The sequence below is a fragment of the Gopherus flavomarginatus genome, chromosome 9 (genome assembly GCF_025201925.1).
Source record: "Gopherus flavomarginatus isolate rGopFla2 chromosome 9, rGopFla2.mat.asm, whole genome shotgun sequence".
Lineage (NCBI taxonomy): Eukaryota > Metazoa > Chordata > Testudines > Testudinidae > Gopherus > Gopherus flavomarginatus.
In genome coordinates, this window is record NC_066625.1 from 70,258,392 (window position 1) to 70,276,861 (window position 18,470).

An 18,470-nucleotide genomic window follows, 5' to 3' on the forward strand; every position below is an offset into this window, starting at 1 on the left:
TATGCTTGACCAATAGATAGCATGAAAGGGTCAGAATGCACTCTGTTACACGGCCCAAGGTTTGACCTGAACTTAGGGTTGGGGACCAGATCCTGAACTGGTGTAAATCTGTGGCACTCCATTGACTTCACTGGGGCTATGCCAAATGAATTAACCCCAGCTGAGAAGCTGCATCTGTGTATGTTACACAATTAGCCTGTTAATGTCTTAGATTTATTTAAATGGCAAACATTCACTTTCTTTGGCCTGACCTTTTTGAAAATGGATTGAAAAAAAATAAAATAAAGCATTTGCCCTGTTCAGATGATGTCTGTTGCTGGTTTTTCAGGTCGCTGTATTTTATATTTCATACTTTAAAATGTGAATATACGTCTGTGACCGAGTGTGTGCAAAGTTCATTTTAAAACTGTTTCACTGTGAGGTCCTCAGTATACTGTTTGTACACATCCTTTTATGCCAGTGAAACAGAGGCTTCTGCCACACAGAGTGAAGGTTCCCATAAAATGAATTAAATTGGTGCTCTCCCATTAGAAGCACTGTCAAGGCTTTTCCTGTGCTTTCGAAATAAAGGCCTCCCGTGGAACTGCTCCGTGATTATCACATATTACTGTTGCGTTTCGTCATTTTGAATGCTCGGTGACTTGCACAGAAGGCAGCTGCTCCAGCACACACCCTGATAGCTAAATGGTAATAAAACTATACTTTAAATATATTGAACCCCAGGAAACAGAAAATAAATGAAAGGACTTGGTGCTTACCAGCAATGGCTCTTTATTGCTACTGCAGGAGGAAGTTTCTGCATTTGGTGAGGGAAGGGTTCTTTAAGATCCTGAAACATTTTATGTGTTAGGACCTTGGCTGTCCTTGTATCAGTCAATATGAGTGACAGTTTCAAGGGGACTGTTCTCTTTGTATGGTCCTTGTTGCTTCTCACTATGCCTCTATTGTTACTGCACATGCAATTAACTTTATTTGCTTGGGAAGATACTATTGTGTCCTTGTATTTGTATCAATTATATATGAAGGGAGAAAAAAATTTGACATGTGAGAGTCCCAATTACATGAACCAAAGTGAGTGGCATAGGGATAGACAATACGAAGACCTTGTTTGGATCAGAGATGGATCAAGGAAGCTGCAGGCTGGTTTTGCAAAATCTCATCAGTTTTAAAACACCAACCTGAGCAGTGGTTCAGGATGTGAATGACCAAAGTTCTGGTGGGGGTGAAGAGCAGCGTGTATAAACACTTCTAGTTTTGTTGTACTTTTCTGATGAGCAAACCAGGCATTTTTGACTTCAGCTTTGCAAACACTTTTTCAGTCAGGGTTTGTAAAATCAAAATCTCAGGGGGATTTGGACTAGGTTCCATTTGACTCAGATCACCAAAGACAGGGTGTGTCAGATAAAAGGTTTGGGGTTTGGGCCCAATGCTAGTGTGGGCAGAAGTTTGGATGTAGGGCTCACGCTATGAAGTCTGCCCATTGACTTTAGAGGGTGATAGACAGCCCATAATTCCAGCCAACATTATTCTTCAATTACTGGGGCCTACGAAATTCACATTGATACCCATGAGAAAGCTCCTATTGATTGAGTGAGGCAGGACTGGGCCCTTCAAGAGCCAGTCAGAGGGAATGATGTATTTAGTCCATTTCAAAAGAAAAAACAAACCACCCTCAACTGCTGTAGCTTGTAGCAAAATGTTTAATAAAGTACAGTATCAGAAACAATATTCTAATAGAAAAGCTCATAGTGTGAATACTGTATATTTTGTACTTCTTACAATTGTCAGTGATAATTTAGATAGTGAAGGATTTTTTGATGCATCCAGCGGAGATATAAACAGAACAACATAGACAAATTTCTTTTGTGGTATTAGAACTAGAGATGTGCAAAGATGGAAAATATTTCCCGTAGTAGTAGTACAGAAAATGTTGGCAGAACATGGTCTACTGATTTCCACCAAGTGCCCTGTAACAAGTAATGTGCTGCAAGTGTTGCATTCATAAAAGGCTATTAACCTGCAGTACCACTTATAGCTCAGATCACTCTGACCTTCATTTAGCACAAGCCACAGCTGTTCTGCAGCATAGGATGATGCATCAGGCTGGCCCTGTCTTGTCATATTATGAAAGGTGACGTGACTGCCTGAACTTGACGTGCCACCAATCGAACCAGCAGCTGAAACATTCACATAACAAGTTGGACCAGCTGTCTGGGGGACAAATGAATCCAGCAGAAACAATGGTTTAAAAATGCATACCTACTCACCAAAGTAGTGCTTATCAAAATGCTTATCTACTCAGCTTTTCATGTTGACTTCAATGGGACTACACGGGCGAGTGAGTACTCAGCAGGAGTCTGGGCCACTGAATGAGATTCTGACTGTCATTTAGAGCTGGTCAAACAATGGGATGTACGTTTTTGGAACAATTTCCTCAAAAATTTCATCCCTTTTTGGTCAAAATTAATAATTTTGCAAACGTTCAAAAAGTTTCATTAAAATTGTGAATTATAATTTTGGACCAGGTCTGTTGTGATTGCCTGTAGACTAGTCACATGTTATTGGCTGTCCGCGCCTTTCTTATGATGTCACACCCCTGTGCAAGCTTCTGACAATACACGGCTAGGATCTCATCCTTGAAAAATCATTCAAAAATATTCTGGGACCCATGATGTTGACAGAAGAAGAAAGGTAAACCAAGGGAGGGAGGGGAAAGTGGTGGGGGCAGGGGGGAGGAAGCAACTGTAAGGAGGAAGAAGAAGAGTCTGGATTAGTAAAGTAAAAAGATTACAGTCTTGATGTGCTATTGCCTCCCAAAGTGCCAAGAGTTACAGCCACTTTTAACCCGCTTTCTCTTGTAACCCCCCAATTGGAAACGAGTTAATATTTCCAATTTGGTTTTCAAACAAGAAAGTGGGTGGTGGGCCACGAACTGCTAGCAAAGGGTAACTGATCTTTTGAGGGGCATGAGGAGGAAAAAGGAGTCTAAATAGTCTAGGGAACCTTAAAATGGGGAGCGGGCGAACAAAAGGAAAAAGTAAAAGAGAGAAGAAGGGCTAGGAATACCCCCCTATGTTCATTTGAAATAGCAGGGGAACCTTTTCACCATAATTTTCTCTTATGCTGCCACTAGGTACTGTTTTTCATAGCAGAAGGGTACACGGCTCACATTACTCAATATTCTTTTTGATTTATTTTTTAAATTATAATTAGTGAGCAAAACTGTAAAGCAATAACCCACCCCAGGGTGCATCTAAGCAGGGTATGGTGCGCTTCTTGGATGCTTGAAGGCACTGATCAATCCATGCACCAACAGCCTTCTAATGCACATATTATTATGGCTCATTGTGATAACATTTGATTGAAGTTTGCTACTAGTAACATTTGTAGGTGTTTGCACTATGCTGGCAATTGGCCAGAGTTCATTCTGGCCGCCAGGCAAAATGTAGTTCAGATCTTTTTCCTTCTAATTCTCAAGAGTGCTGAGAAAATAAGGAAGTACGTAATCTCCCTATGTGACGCTAACACAGACCTTGGGGTGATCAAGGGCATATCGTACAGCCACAGCTCTCTACACAGCCAGACAAGTATTTACCTATAGTCTCCAGGCAGTCAAGTGAACATCCTGGATTTTAAAAATAATGTCATATGGGAGTTAATCTTAACCATCCAGGAGGAGGCCAATGAATGCAGGAGACAGAATTTTCTCAGCAGCTAGACTAGAGAACTCACTTAATCCCACAAAAGCTAAGCCTGAGAACTGCCAGAACTAAATTCAAAACTCATTGCTTTGCCTTCGCTTTTACATACAACAGAGAGAGTGAGTGAGAGAGAGAGAGTGTTTCCCCATAGTGCTAAAGGAAATAATATCACCCACTACAGTTCAGAGGTCAATAAATGGACCAATGGCCTGATTTTCAGAAATGCTGCACTCCTGCCACTCCCATTAAAGTCCATCTGATCATTAAAGCCACATGTTCCTAAGCACATCTCTAATTGCAAGATCCCCTCAAAATGATTTAATTATCTTTACATTTTTTACTTAGCTATTCAAAGCTATTCACACTGCTATCAGGCTACTCACATCAAGAATGCAGCTATTTACACATGCACAGAGAACTGACAGTTATCAAAGGATGCACAAAACGGCTAAGGGTTCTCTACCATGGCTGGCAGTGGAGACTTCAGCTCTTTCCTGTACCACCTATATGAAAGGCAGTTGCAGTGTCAGAGATACATTAGTTAGTTAATGGCACAAGTACTCAAAGAGCTGTAACAGTGAATGTGCAAACACAAACAGTGACAGGAAAAATGATGATACACCAATGATTTAAAAATAAGACATTCTAGACATAAAATAATATGGAGGCTAATGACAATTTTAATACGGAAATTATTTTCAAATATTTATTTGTAGAACTAGTAACTGTCATTCATGTTCTAATAATGCCCTTTACAAATACATACAGTAGCATCTTTGAAAAGCTAACGGAGTGAGAGCAGAAGGATGCAGTGTCAAAATAACTTTCTTTCAAAAACACCTGGCTTTTCTACCGGAGCAAACAAATGCAGATAGTATGTCAAAGAGAACGTTTTGTAGTTTACCCTGTTAAGTATAAATTTGATGTCATAATTCAGCCTTTGGGGTTGATATCTGTGTGTAGGAAAATACAGTATGCAGTCAGTGTACATAGCAATAGAGCTCTTCGCTTTTGCCTAGAAAAGGTTCAGTACAATGCAAACAGAGCACTTTCTAATGATAACCTCAAAATAACAAATCTGAGGTCACTGAGCTAGGAGTGGGTGAAGCTATACTATAGTTTCCTACATGTTGGGCAGTCAAGTGACTTCACCATCCTTCCTGTGTTTTTACAGGCTGCCGTATATGCGCTTGATCACATCCGCCTCTTCTTTGTCCAGGATGCCTTTGTCCACATAAGCATCAGCTTGCTGATCAATGAAATCCCTCAGCTTTGAAAGATCATAATCTGCAAAACAGGAATTCATGAACACCATGAGCTTTCCCCGCTTTGCTATTTCAACTATGAAACAATGTAATTGTAAACATTATCCACCAAGTCCATTCTCTGTCACCTGGGAAAGAATGGAACTCACTACAAATGAATCTTGGCGTAGTAATAAAAAACATCCTTGTGCAAAGTCCTCTTATATGTGAGACACAATAAGTATTATTCATCTATTTTTCTTGCTCTGTAATAGTTTTTTTAAACATAGATCATCCTTCAGTCCAGTGGTTCAATGTGCTGGAAGTCTGTGCTTGCAGTTGTTGTTAAGGCCCTATTATGTTCCCAGTTATCATGGACTTCACAGAAAATATTAAACTGACCGTTTCCCATAAAAAAACCAAAGTTTGCGTTCTTCAACTCTCTGACAGCTTTTTGCTTATGCCAACTACCCTTCCTGAGAACAGATGAAAGAAATTCAAGAAATCAAATCACTGGGACTAAGAGGAAAGGATATGATTATTCAGCTTTGGCAGGCTACAAGAATAATTTCCAGATTTGAAAAATATTGCAGTGAGTTGTCTGTATGTGCCAGTCCACATCACAAGAACTGAAAGACGCTTTTCATGTTCTGCTGCACTGCTAAATGATAAACACAGGAGCCTAAACCAAAGAATTTGCATCTATACAGCATAACACAGGCTGAACAGCACTGAACAAAACCTTGCTATGAAGGTTTGTTCTTCCTTTCCATGGAAGAACTGTAGCTTTAGGCACCAATTGTGCAAAGAAATCTGAAAAACTCTCCCTGAGCAGCCAGTGGGCAATCTTATCTCTGACATCAGATATAATACACTAATGCACACACACAGGCAAGATTCAATGGAAGAATCAATGGCTGGCAGTCTGGAGGATACCAGTGTTCTAAAGATTTATGTTAATTTAAATGAATGAATATCTTTCCTAGAAATGTATTCCTCTTTAATTTTTACAGTATGAATTATTTAGTCCATGCACCGAGCCATCAGAATTCTCATAGAAAATTTATTGTGACTTGTTCAAATGTGTATTATCATATAAATATGGATTTAAGGACTTCTTCCTGACTATCACTATTTGCACAATAGACCCTAATTCCTTTCTCTGCCTTGTAATGGTTGAATGAGTAAAGAGGGACGATGTGCAGGGACACTTTCAAAAGCAGATGAATTTATGCAAGTCAGTTTTTGCAATGCAAAGACTTAATTATTGGGGCAGTGGTAACAGTGCAATGATAACAGTGCCAAGAGCAGGGGGCTGGGCGTCAGGACTCCTGGGATGAAATCTTGGTCCCACTGAATCCAATGGGAGTTTTGCCACTGATTTTAATGTGGCCAGGATTTCACTCCTGGTTTGTGTTACATGGTCTGTTACTGACCACAGGTAAATCACTTAATCCAGCCTTCCCTCAGTGTACCCATTTGCTATAATAACGCTTTACCTACCTAATAGCGGAGCTGTGAGGTTTCAGTAATGTTTGTAAAGTGCTGTGAAATTCTCAGACGAAAGGGAAGTGAGAAATATTTATTATAATAGTCTTATTTATTTATTATTAACCATTTCTATTTGCCTCAAACCTTCCCCTTTTGAACATGATACTGCAGGTATGGCTATCAGTAACACTTTACCTCTGACCAACCTGACATGGAACATTTCTTGTGGACCTAAATTAGAAGGACTGAACACTTTATAATCTTGGCTTGTGTTAAAACGTCAATATTAAAAGGCTGTAGTTCCTGGAAAATTTCTGTGAGAGCTGTGGATAAGGCAGGCTATCAAGGTAATGATTCTGACAGCACTAGTTTAAGACATCTGCTCAAATGACAGGGCCAAATGCAGCCTTGCTGTGAAAGTGATATGACCGGTGAAGTTTCACTGGGGCTGAATGTGGTCCATACATGTCAGACAGCAGAACTGGCCAGAGACAGGACATGCTCTCTTCTTAATGTGGAACAGATACTATAGTTAACTGCATACACATAAAAGGAGTTGGTGCCCTGTTAGCACAAATTTCACATTTAGATTAGGTTTCAATACTAATCCCATAACTTCTTGCTCTGGAGACAAACTAGATTATCATAAAACATTTAGCAAAGTTGAGAATGAGCAGACTAATTTGCAGAAAGTGAAAAGTAACACAAGACAGGCCTGCATTTAAGAATATATAAGCCAGGTCCTTGCAAAACATGGAAGATATTAAACACACAGTCTGTGAAGCCAATCACTATACACTGAGAACTCTTACTGATCCCAGTAGAAGCAATGCATGTGTAAAGGCTGCAGGATTGGGCTTTTAAGAGAGTACTTCTTCTTCAGATGAGACACTCTGCAGTATTGTTAAGCTGTTCTTGGTGCAAGACTGCATGGGACGGGCAAAGATGGCTTTGAGTTTTTATGATCCCATGAGCTGAGGGCCTGCCAGAGACCAATCTAGTTCTCAGCATAAGATAGAGCAGCCCTGAGGCTGCTCTAAGTAATGCCTAGCTGAACGTAGCCTCAACAGCATTAATTCTAGAGGTCAGCAGGACTGATGGATGCCCCAGCCATGTTCCCTTTTCCCAGGACATGCATGCACCTTTATGCTGGGGACAGGGTGGAAAAGCTGTGTATGAGCCTTCATAGTGGCTCTATGCCAACTGAGGATTCCTATAGTCAAAGGAAATGCCTGGAGACCAGATCTGCTGGTTTTACAGCTGCTTTGCATGACCAGAACATGGCAAAATAGCCAGAGCAGAGTAAAGGCTCTGGTTTTTAATATGCAGATAACTCATTAGCATTAATGTAAGTCTTAGATGCCTCTGTGATGAAAATATACCCAATTCTTCAGTCTTTACTCAAGCAAAATTCCCATTGATTTAATTTCCAACCCCCCCAGATTCACTCTTGTTTTACATTAATATTTGCAACTACAGAATCAATTACATGGAAATTTGATGGTTTAATTAAATGCTAATTGAAATTGCAACAGTGAAGATTTTATCCAATTTTGGCTAATTTGCATATGTAAAATGGCAACATTATTGTATTTTCCTCTTGAACTCAGCATATGTCAGCCATGTGATATGCCTATTAACTGCAATATTACAATATTTCTTTACGCCTCATTGGAATATGTAAACAAAAAAATCATCTTTCACCCACATCTGAAACATTACACTGAACTCTGAAATGGCCATACTAAATTATACTGAGGCTAATTTGCATATACAAATAAAGTCAATTGGTGGTATTTCCTAAAAATAATCGTAGAAATCTTTCTACTCTATGAATGGTGAAAGTGAGTGTTATGAAATTTGATGGCTCTCTCATTACCTAAGTATTTTGTGAACAATTCAAAATATGCTGATTTGCATATACTAATTAGGTAACTCACAGCTATGTTTCTGAGGACTAAAAATTAATATAGAGTTAATCAGAAAGAAGGCAACCTTAAGGGCTGGGAGCTGTGCAATTTACACCACCTGAGAATCTGGCCCTAAGAGCACAGATCTCAAAGGTGGATAGTGCATTCAAAAAATGGTCTGCACTGCTCATTTTATGCAAGTGTAACTCCACTAATTTGCCTGGGTCTTCAGCTCCCACCAGAGCTGGAGACAGCACAGATGGGCCCACAGCATCAGGAAGCCATAACTGGCTCCCTGATGATCTGCCTGTTCCCCTGTGCTCAGCAAAGTTTGGTTATAGAAGAGAATAAGGCCAGAAATCTAGCCCCATTTTCTATTAATGGTCACCTAAATCACATGGGATTGTTTCTGTTTCCTGACTTGATGACTGACTTTTTTTAAACAGAAAAATGGCAAATAGCAAATAAGGGCTGATGAAGTCCCAGAGGGAATTTTCAGATGAATAATCACTTCGGTTAAAATTCATGAAACATTCTGGACTTGCAAATATTTTTCCCAAGTAAGCTGACTCATCCAAATACTCACAAGCAATTACTAATACAGGCCCATGAGTGGAGCAAATGTGCCATGTTTGTGCACAAATGTATTTGTGAATCACTTTTTGTATTATTCCACCATGTCCAATTTGCTAGTTTGAAAGTAGACAAAGGACTGACAAGCACATAATCTTGAAGTGAAGGATTATGGCCCTGTATGATTCAGCCTGGGATAAACTTACTCAGTTTGTACTCCATTTAGCACCACTGCTAGATTTTTGAATGAGCAGTTGCCAGAATACACAGTATAGAAAGGGTAAGCTAAGGGGTAAAGCATCAGGAGATTAAAGATTTGATTCTCATTTATTTATAGTTTAAGGATAAATGAGAATCAGGCCCTAATAGTATAAAATATAATGATGTTCAAGATTGCCATTGTGGATCCATTAATTTAAGGAATTCACATCAGTACATCTTACTGCTTTTCCAGACAGATAAAATGCTATTATATCTGTAGTCGCAGTCATTTTCAATTTGCAGTAATGCTGGGGAAAAGGTTACTGTGAAGAGGAGTGAGGGGCTGCTCAGGAAATGGGAAACAGAAAACAATCCCATGTGATTGAACGCTAATTGCTGTAACAAACACACTGATAAATGGAAATATTTATTGAATTGGCATGAACATTCTACAGTAAAATGTAAGCCTGCCACCAACTATAACTGTTGCTGTGGGTTACGTGGAGAGGATTTTAAGAGGAAAGGAGTTATAGGTGAGAAAAGTAAGTCATTATTGGTCAGTCCAAACATCTTCTACTGAGCTTCAACAAAGGAAATGAATGTGTCACGCTGCAGTCAGGCATTGATTAAATAGCGCCCATGTTACACTCCATCACACATAGGGGCTGATGAGAGAATGTGGGGCAGACCCAGTCTCAACTCCTGCTCCTCCTTGGCTGGTGGTGGAGAGCTTCCTCTCCCTTTCCAAATGCTTTACATACTTTCCCCCACCATGCCTTGTGGACAAGATGATGGTGGAAATCCAGCCAGTGGCACCAGGGCTGAGACAAGAGCTGGGATGCTGGTTCTGTATGATGCTTTGAGGGAGGAAATTACATGGACAAGCCAAGTGGTCCTGTTATTCCTGCCCTTGCCCCTCTGCCCCTCTACCCCTCCCCAGCCTTTCCACACTGTTGCCAGCCCCATCTCCTAGGAGAAGCAACATATCGGAGAACCAGCCTAAGGAAGGTTGAGCAGCTGTTTCAGTCACTGTTCCTCTTCTACAGAGCTTTACATGTGAAAGATGCACAGTGCCCTTAGAGCCAATCCTAGGAGCAATTAATAACGCCATAATGCTCTTATCTTGCAGATGCGATTCCTAGATGTTTTCACCTTGACCGTTTATGAAACAAAATCTACAGGATTAGAGTTTCCTGCTACTTGGAATGGGATGCACAGCACTAGCACAATGCCATTGGGTTCTCACAGCTGCATGCATATATTAAAAAGATCCTCTTCATGAATGCTAAAAAAATAATCCTTACAACACTTCTATTGATCTCATGGTGTAGAACTGACATTAAATGTATGTTACAAGGCTTACTTATTATCCTCTGGATTTTGGTGTGTGGGTGCTTAGATGGGGAGATGAGGGGGCGTAAGGAGTTTACTTTTACCAAGTTAGTCAACATCAATTTTTTATTCCGGGCCAGTCTGGACAGGCTAGTTTTTATATTTTGTAATAGTTCAGTGCAATATTTAAATATATTTCCATAAGATCATGGAGCTTTATAACAGACTGTTTCTATAATTTGTACACAAGGCCTACATTTGGGCCTAGACTACTTGACAGTGATCCTAGCATTATTAATTATGAGGCTGTGATCCAGACATGTCCATAGTCTCAAATTTTATATTTCTATGATTCAGCTCAGCTCATCAGGCTAATTTATATGATGTAATTTATAAAACAAATTGTAATCTGAATAGCATCCACCCCACATGTGCAAGATTATTCATTTCATACCTTCTTTATTTCCCTGCTTGTTGTGCTTCTTCAGCCATTCTATATTCTTCCTGATGGCTTCCAAATACGCCTCAGCTTTCCCTTGAGGAACAGATGAGAGACAAATCCAACACCCTTCATCAATGATTGATGCAGCTTGTTTAACTGAGAAAACTTGATTACAGTGAAGGCAGATTAAAACTATTCTTAGTTTCCATTTAAGGGACCAGCCCTGTCATCCTTATTCGGGAAAAATTCCCATGCACAGCTAGTAGATCCTGTCTGTGAGGGATGAGTGAGCTCTGATATGAATTTATGGCCATTTTCTCACTTTGATTTGTGTGTGCAACTCCTGTTGATTTCCAGAGCTATTGCATGCATGGACTGGGGTCAGTCTGTGGTGTTTAGAACACAACAGCTGTTAAAGATTAAAGTGTTAAGACACTGGGGTATGATTTTAATAAGACTGAAAGCTTTGTGCATCAGCTCACATACTAAAAACATCAGAAACCTCTTCTACTGACTGGTGTCAGTGCCATCAAATGTAAGATTGTGATGTTCCAAACGGCATAAGAAAAAACCTACAACCTGAAACAAAGGCACTGTATTAGCTGAGAAAAAGAAAGCATGAAAACTATAGAATCTTGTTAGAGCCTTTATATTTTGAATTTTTAAATAGTGTCTATTTTTAGCCCCAAGAGCACACAGGTCAAAATTAGTTCAAGGATTACCTAACAAGGCCCTGAAGGGAATGTTACAGATAATGGATTCTGAATTCTTAACTTGGCTAGAGCTTATTGATGTAACATGCTCATATTTGTCTGGAAAAGACTAGTGCGATTAGCTTGTGGAAGGCTGTTACTGCCTACTGTGCATGTCTGATCCCATCAATAAGTGGATACAATAGTAAATATGCTGAAACCTTTGAGCTAGGAGTGCAGAATTAGCGTGGAAGGAAGTCAGTCTGTGAAACAGCAAAGCATGTTAGAGGAAGAGACAAAGGGTCAAATTCCGATTTAATTTATACCTGTGCAGGTCCATTGAGTTGAATGTGGTTGTGAAGGTCTGAGAGCAAAATCTGGCCCAAACTGGATACATCCTCCATAGACATCCCACCACTAGCTAGGGTACCCTGCCTCAGATTGTTAAGTTCCATTCTGCAGTTGTGGACTTCTCACTGCTACTGGATGCTCAAATAGCCACAGCAGCAAAAATACCCACTTCTCTCTGGCTATAAGAGTGCACCTCACCCTACTGGGTGCCAGCCTAGGCATGGTGACTCATGAACTGTGACCTCTAGGCTTGAGTATTGCAACTCGTTATATCTAGCAATGAAACCACATATGCTGAAAAAGCTCCAACTGATACAAATTACAGCAGCTGCTAGCTTGGCAAGTAGGTTGCCATGAACATATCATCCTGGTTCATCACCGTCTGTACTGGTTCATCAGTGAACATAGAATCCATTTAAATGATTCTGCTCTGATATTCTAAGTCCTCCATAAGACTGACCTCAGTTACCTAACAAATCACCCATCTCTGCAACCACAGCCTCCCATGACAGCTACCTTCTACTGGAACAATGAAACTGTTGACCATTGAGGAGGCTTGTGAGTGTAAGAGACAGACCGTCCATGGGAGATGTAACTAGACTATAGAACTCTCACCTCAGCAACAGATACAAATGACCCTGGAGCTTGCCACTCTCATAGTTAAATGCAGAACACATGCGAAACTTAGCTTTCCCTCAGTAAGTCACACATACACACACACAAACCACCACCACCCAAAAAATCCTATGAAGGAATCAAAGTATTTTTCCTACAAGCTGCGAGGGAAGGAATGTATGCAGAGAAATCCTTGCTGTTCTATTTAAGTACTTGGGAGGTGTTGAAACATGATAGTGAGGGCACTATGGAAATGCCTTGACACAAGAGATTTAGCTAAAAGTACATTTGTGCTTGTCTTTGGGCCATTCCATGTCAGAAATACACACTGGCGAGACATGCTGTTTTCTGTGTGGTACGCCAGCTGAATTGTTTTTTTTCCATTTACTATGGATTTCTGTGGAAAGAGTAGCTTATGGTCAGGCTAACCTGTCATTGTATGCAACATTAAATGCTGCATTGAGGCAGCTGACATGATAACCTGTATCAATGTTCTTTTTCCTCTCTGAGCTGCTAATTTGCTGCAGAACATAAAGTTCTGCATAACTTTGAAAAGGCAAATGCTTATGCGGACAATGGTTGTTAAAAGCACCCTTGCTGTCTAACAGTGGGCCGTCCAAATTGATTCATTCTGTAGAACAGACAACTCACTTCCTTTCAATATCAGCTTCTCATAACACAGATTGGAGAAATCAATATGCACCAATGCAGAATATTGAATGCACCAATGATCTTAGGTCACTAAAACGCCACAGATGCAAAGAAGCAATATCCCACTGCATTAGTGTATTAAAATACATTTGATCTGATTTCTGATGTAGGCTATAGATTCTGTAATAAAGGATTATGGCCACAATTCAGTTAGGCACATAGATCTTTGTATTTAAAATTAGGCACATGCTTAAGTACCTTTCTGAATCAAGGCCTATGTACAGAAGTTTAGGAATAGTATGAAACAAAATAAAATACATTTTAGGAGACAAAATGAGAAAATAGTACTGTTGCTAGTAGCATCCTTTGAGGGAGGTTCATATTTACCAGATAATACACTAGCTGCATACAGACTGCAATCACAACTACATTAATGAGTTATCTTCACGCAGCCATTGGGATTGCTAAAGAATCATTTTAAGAATCATTCATAAAATGGTCATTAACCAATTTAATAAATTAATTGATACTTTTTTGCAGATAATGGACTAAATTAATGATAGTTTGACCTTACAGATGTCAGCAAGCAAGCCTCTTTAAGGAGGCTTTTGCCAACTCCAGTTCATGTTTTCTCTGTTTTTCCTTCTCTTCATTCTCTTTTTGTTGTTTTTTCCATTTCTTTTTGGTGCTTTTCCATTTCTCGGCGGTGGGCCAACTCTTCTTCTGCTTGTTTCCTTCGGTAGGCCACCTCTTCTTCTTCTAGTTTTCTTTTGTGTGCTGCCTCCTTGGCTGCCTCTTTGGCTGCCTGTTCTCTTTGGTAGGCTGCCTCTTTGATCTGTTCTTCTCTTTCTTTCATCTCCATCTCTTTTTGTTTTATTTCCAGTTGTCGCCTGTGTTCAGCTTCTTTGATTTGTTCTTCGGCGCCAATTTTTGCCTTAGAAGTCATGGTTCCTGTTTTCTTGTGTTGGGGTGCCCTCCGGTGTTTATCTTCTGAACTGCAGGCTCTGTTCCCTCCTGGAGTCTGCCTAGCAACAGTGCTTTTTTCCTTTTCTCTCTCTAGCTAATGTTCAATGAAGGGAAACCAGAAAAACCACTTTATTTGCATGCATATAAGTGCTGGTACTTGCCTCCTAATGGGAGGGCTATTGCATGACAAAAGACCCTCAACAGTCTCTTAATGGCTTCTCGCTTAACATGCAAGCCACAAACTGCCAGAGAGAGCAGAAAAAAAAATTCTCTCTGGTTCCCTTTTAAAACCAACTGTTTCTCTCTGCTAAAAAGCCCCTAGCAGAGAAAAGAAAAATAAAATATTTCCACTGGCTTCTGGATTCTGTCTATCCCGTAACCGCTGCTACACCATATCATAACCTTATTCCCAGATCTGGACCTTAGCGTCCAAAATATGGGGGTTAGCATGAAAACCCTCCAAGCTTAGTTACCAGCTTGGACCTGGTACCTGCTGCCACCACCCAAAAAATTAGAGTGTTTTGGGGCACTCTGGTCCCCCTGAAAAACCTTCCCTGGGGACCCCAAGACCCAAATCCCTTGAGTCTCACAACAAAGGGAAATAATCCTTTTTCCCTTCCCCCCTCCAGGTGCTCCTGGAGAGATACACAGACACAAGCTCTGTGAATCCAAACAGAGTGAATCTCCCTCTCTGTTCCCAATCCTGGAAACAAAAAGTACTTTCCTATTCCCCCAGAGGGAATGCAAAATCAGGCTAGTAATCCAACACACAGATCTCCCCGATTCCTTCCTCCCACCAATTCCCTGGTGAGTACAGACTCAATTTCCCTGAAGTAAAGAAAAACTTCAACAGGTCTTAAAAGAAAGCTTTATATAAAAAGAAAGAAAAATACATACAAATATTCTCTCTGTATTAAGATGATACAACACAGAGTCAATTGCTTAAAAGAATATTGAATAAACAGCCTTATTCAAAAAGAATACAAATCAAAGCACTCCAGCACTTATATTCATGCAAATACCAAAGAAAAGAAACCATATAACTTACTATCTGATCTCTTTGTCCTTACACTTAGAAACAGAAGACTAGAAAGTAGAACTACTTCTCCAAAGCTCAGAGAAAACAGGCAGGCAGACCAAAAGACAAAAGACCTCAGACACAAAATTCCCTCCACCCAAAGTTGAAAAAATCCGGTTTCCTGATTGGTCCTCTGGTCAGGTGCTTCAGGTGAAAGAGACATTAACCCTTAGCTATCTGTTTATGACAGGCTGTTAATCACTTCAGTATGAATTTCTTTCATTCCTTCCTAAAAACCTTAAATTGCAAAGGGTTAAAAATCTTAGAAAAGAAAAAATACTATTTTAAACACATAGTGTCTTATTTTCATAATTTAAAAATAAGCATTTCTGGTTCTTTTCTGAGCACCTTTGGGATTCAAAACAGACCAAAGTCCAATCCTGCTCTCTCATTGGCCTCAACAATATAATTCCTATGGACTCCCCTGTACATGGCTCCACTATCCATGCTCTTTAAAATACATTTTAAACAAAGAATTGGCACTGAGAAACTTCTCAGGGCAGAGAGACTGTCTTCCTCTGCTTTCCATGGAGCCAACCATGTCTACTGCTTAAACAAGTACTAAATGATAATATATATGTGACTATACTGCATTCACATTTAAGGGATCTCTTCTTCCCTCAATGTGTACGTGTATCTCATCTACTTACCCAGAATTATGCTCTTGCATAAAGAGGCTGCTGATATTCCATTTCAGTCACTAGAGTAATTTAAGGATACTAATAAATAATTCCAGGCTGTTTAGAGGATTGGTGGCAGGGAATACAGACTGCTGGATTTAAGCCAAAGTGCTAAATTAGAATTGTCATTACTCAGTGCCAGCTTATCTCAAAGGCCTGAGCAATTCCAATCAGTTTAGGGGGTCAAAGAATATATAAAGAAAGAGAACTTCACAGTGCAGTGGAGAACTAGGGAATTCACTAGCTTGAATTGAAATTCATGAAGGTCTGCCGCCCAGCAGTGTTGGGTGCATTTCAGAAGAGTAGGTCACATATGCATTAACGGAATTGTAATAATATTAGGGCTTGTTGAAAATTTTCCATCAATGGGAAATTGTTTTTTGATTAAATGAAAATGTTTATTAAAAATGTCTGTGTTCAATGGAAAATTCTGATTGTTCATCAAAACAGCATGCACCCGACAAGCACATCAGCTCAGAAAATGAGAGTTCAGACCCAAGAGTTGAATAGGAATTGGTCCTATGCCCACATAGAGTGCAAAACACAGGACCAATGGGCTTGTTTCATTACAAAATTATTCCAATGGTGGTATTATGCTGTATCCACACACCTGTGCCATTCTGCTGCGTATGTAATCCACTGCTAGTCTGACCAGGAAAAAAGTCCAGTCATTCAGTGCACAGGCTAATAGCAAGAGTACCTTTTGGTTCTTCATTGTTTCCTGCTGTATTTTGTTCTTTCACTTTTGTGGAATCCTTCAATGTTTCATACTGTTTTTCCATTTTAGCTGCTTCTTCCTTTGTACTGTCTGCCTCTTCACTGCTCTTATCTAAAGAAGTTGCAATCAGAACATTCGTTTACTTTTGTACCATATGTACCATAAGTGTTTTGAAATCACGTCATTCATTGCTAAACATTAGAATGTTCTTTTGGGAAGTTCAAAGACTTTGACTATTGATTCAGAAAGAAACTCATAGAAGACTGAAAATGGTGCATCTCTAAAGGTTATCTCCTGCCTTGGTCACTGAAAACGCCTACCTTTTCTCTTGCAAACACTACTTCAAGTCAGTCAATTAAGATATCATAATATAAATTCCCTAAGGGCTGGTTTCAAAGTTCATGGAAGATTATGGGAGTTTCTCCATTGACTTCAATGGGCTTTAGATCAGGCCACACAATCCGCAGAATGGTGCCTTGTCTTTATTTTTTTCTTGTATTGCAGTGAGTACAAAGAAATCAAACCCATCGAAGTCTAGGGTCAGGTCCCCCAAAGCATTACACAAGGGTTGTCTTGCATATGGGTATTACTCACTGAAGTAAGGCTCGTCCCCAGTGGAATAAGGACACTCGTGAATAAAGATTTGGAGGTTTTGGCAATTATGTGACAACTCCTCCCTCCCTTCCAGCAGACACGATAGTTACAGTCCTGCACTTTGCAGGCTCAGAGCCTTAAATTACCAGTCTGACACCTAGCAAAATTAGTTTACTTATAACTAAATAGGTTGAACAACAATGTGTTATAAATAGTGATTGCAAGTAGATAGAGGAATAGAGTAAATACCTGCTAGTAGCTTGTTTTTGGTGCTGCTCAGGGGGCTTTCAAGTTTACTCTTTGTCTGCAGAGCTATCATTGCATCCAAGTTTTCTGGAAAATGAAAAAAACCTAGCTACTCTCACACTGAAAATTATAGTGCCCAGATTACCCACCTGTACAAGAACACGGTTAAATTCCCTGTAGAAAACAAAAGGGTTAAGCAAGAAATTAGTAATTCTTGTCACTGAAGATATAATGTAAAGGCAGCTGATTACCAAGTAACAGAATAGCTATTTGGCTACAGAGAACATTGAATATTTTTAAGTTAGAAAATATGCTACAGCATGATAATTTGGGCACCAAATAATACCAATATGCATTAAATTGCAATATGCATTAAATGCATTAATATGCAATAAAAGACAGCATGAGAGTGTAGATCTATTCAAACTAGAGTATTTAAATCATCCAGACTCTTCTTCTTCCATTTTAATTCAGTGAATGAGCTGACAAAACATAAAGACCACATTGTGCCTACCAACTGCTATTGGTGTAAGGAATGGATGTGTGCAATTACAAACATTATCTCAATCAAAGCTGCAAGCAGAATGTTTCTTTTTCCTGGAAGGAGAATATTCCCCTAAAGTTTCTCTGACAAGTGCTTTTATAGTCTAGGTGGGAAATTAGTCCAGTAAAAAGGTTTTATGTGATATTTAAAGTGGAATCAACTTTTAGAAAGTTGACTAGATTAAAACAGCATTTGTACAAGTGCCTCAGAAAACAAACATTTATTAAAAACTTAGCAGACTATGGTGACTTTATGCAGCCCTAGGAGACTGTAGAACAATGCTTTCTAGTACTTTAAAAACCTTTAGGGCTAACTCTTGTATCCTACAAAAGTCAAAGCAGAATTTGGCTCATAGAAGGAAAAACATTAACAACTTAGATACGATCAGTACATACTAGTACAATGAAAACAAAACCTTTAGACATTGTGTTTAATTACACA

General features: G+C 39.5%; 1 protein-coding gene across 2 annotated transcripts in view; it reads right to left on the reverse strand.

Moving 5' to 3' along the window:
* Window positions 1-1,677: 1,677 nt before the first annotated feature.
* The window catches only part of SCG3 (secretogranin III), a 39,870-nt gene continuing 23,077 nt past the window's right edge, over window positions 1,678-18,470 (reverse strand). For both annotated transcript variants that reach the window (XM_050966912.1, XM_050966913.1), the window contains 4 exons: window positions 17,489-17,572; window positions 16,628-16,756; window positions 10,907-10,987; window positions 1,678-4,988 (listed from right to left, as the gene is read on the reverse strand). In XM_050966912.1, coding sequence (XP_050822869.1) covers window positions 4,870-4,988; window positions 10,907-10,987; window positions 16,628-16,756; window positions 17,489-17,572 — 413 coding nt within the window. In that variant the 3' untranslated portion in view covers window positions 1,678-4,869. The remainder of the gene's footprint in view (window positions 4,989-10,906; window positions 10,988-16,627; window positions 16,757-17,488; window positions 17,573-18,470) is intronic.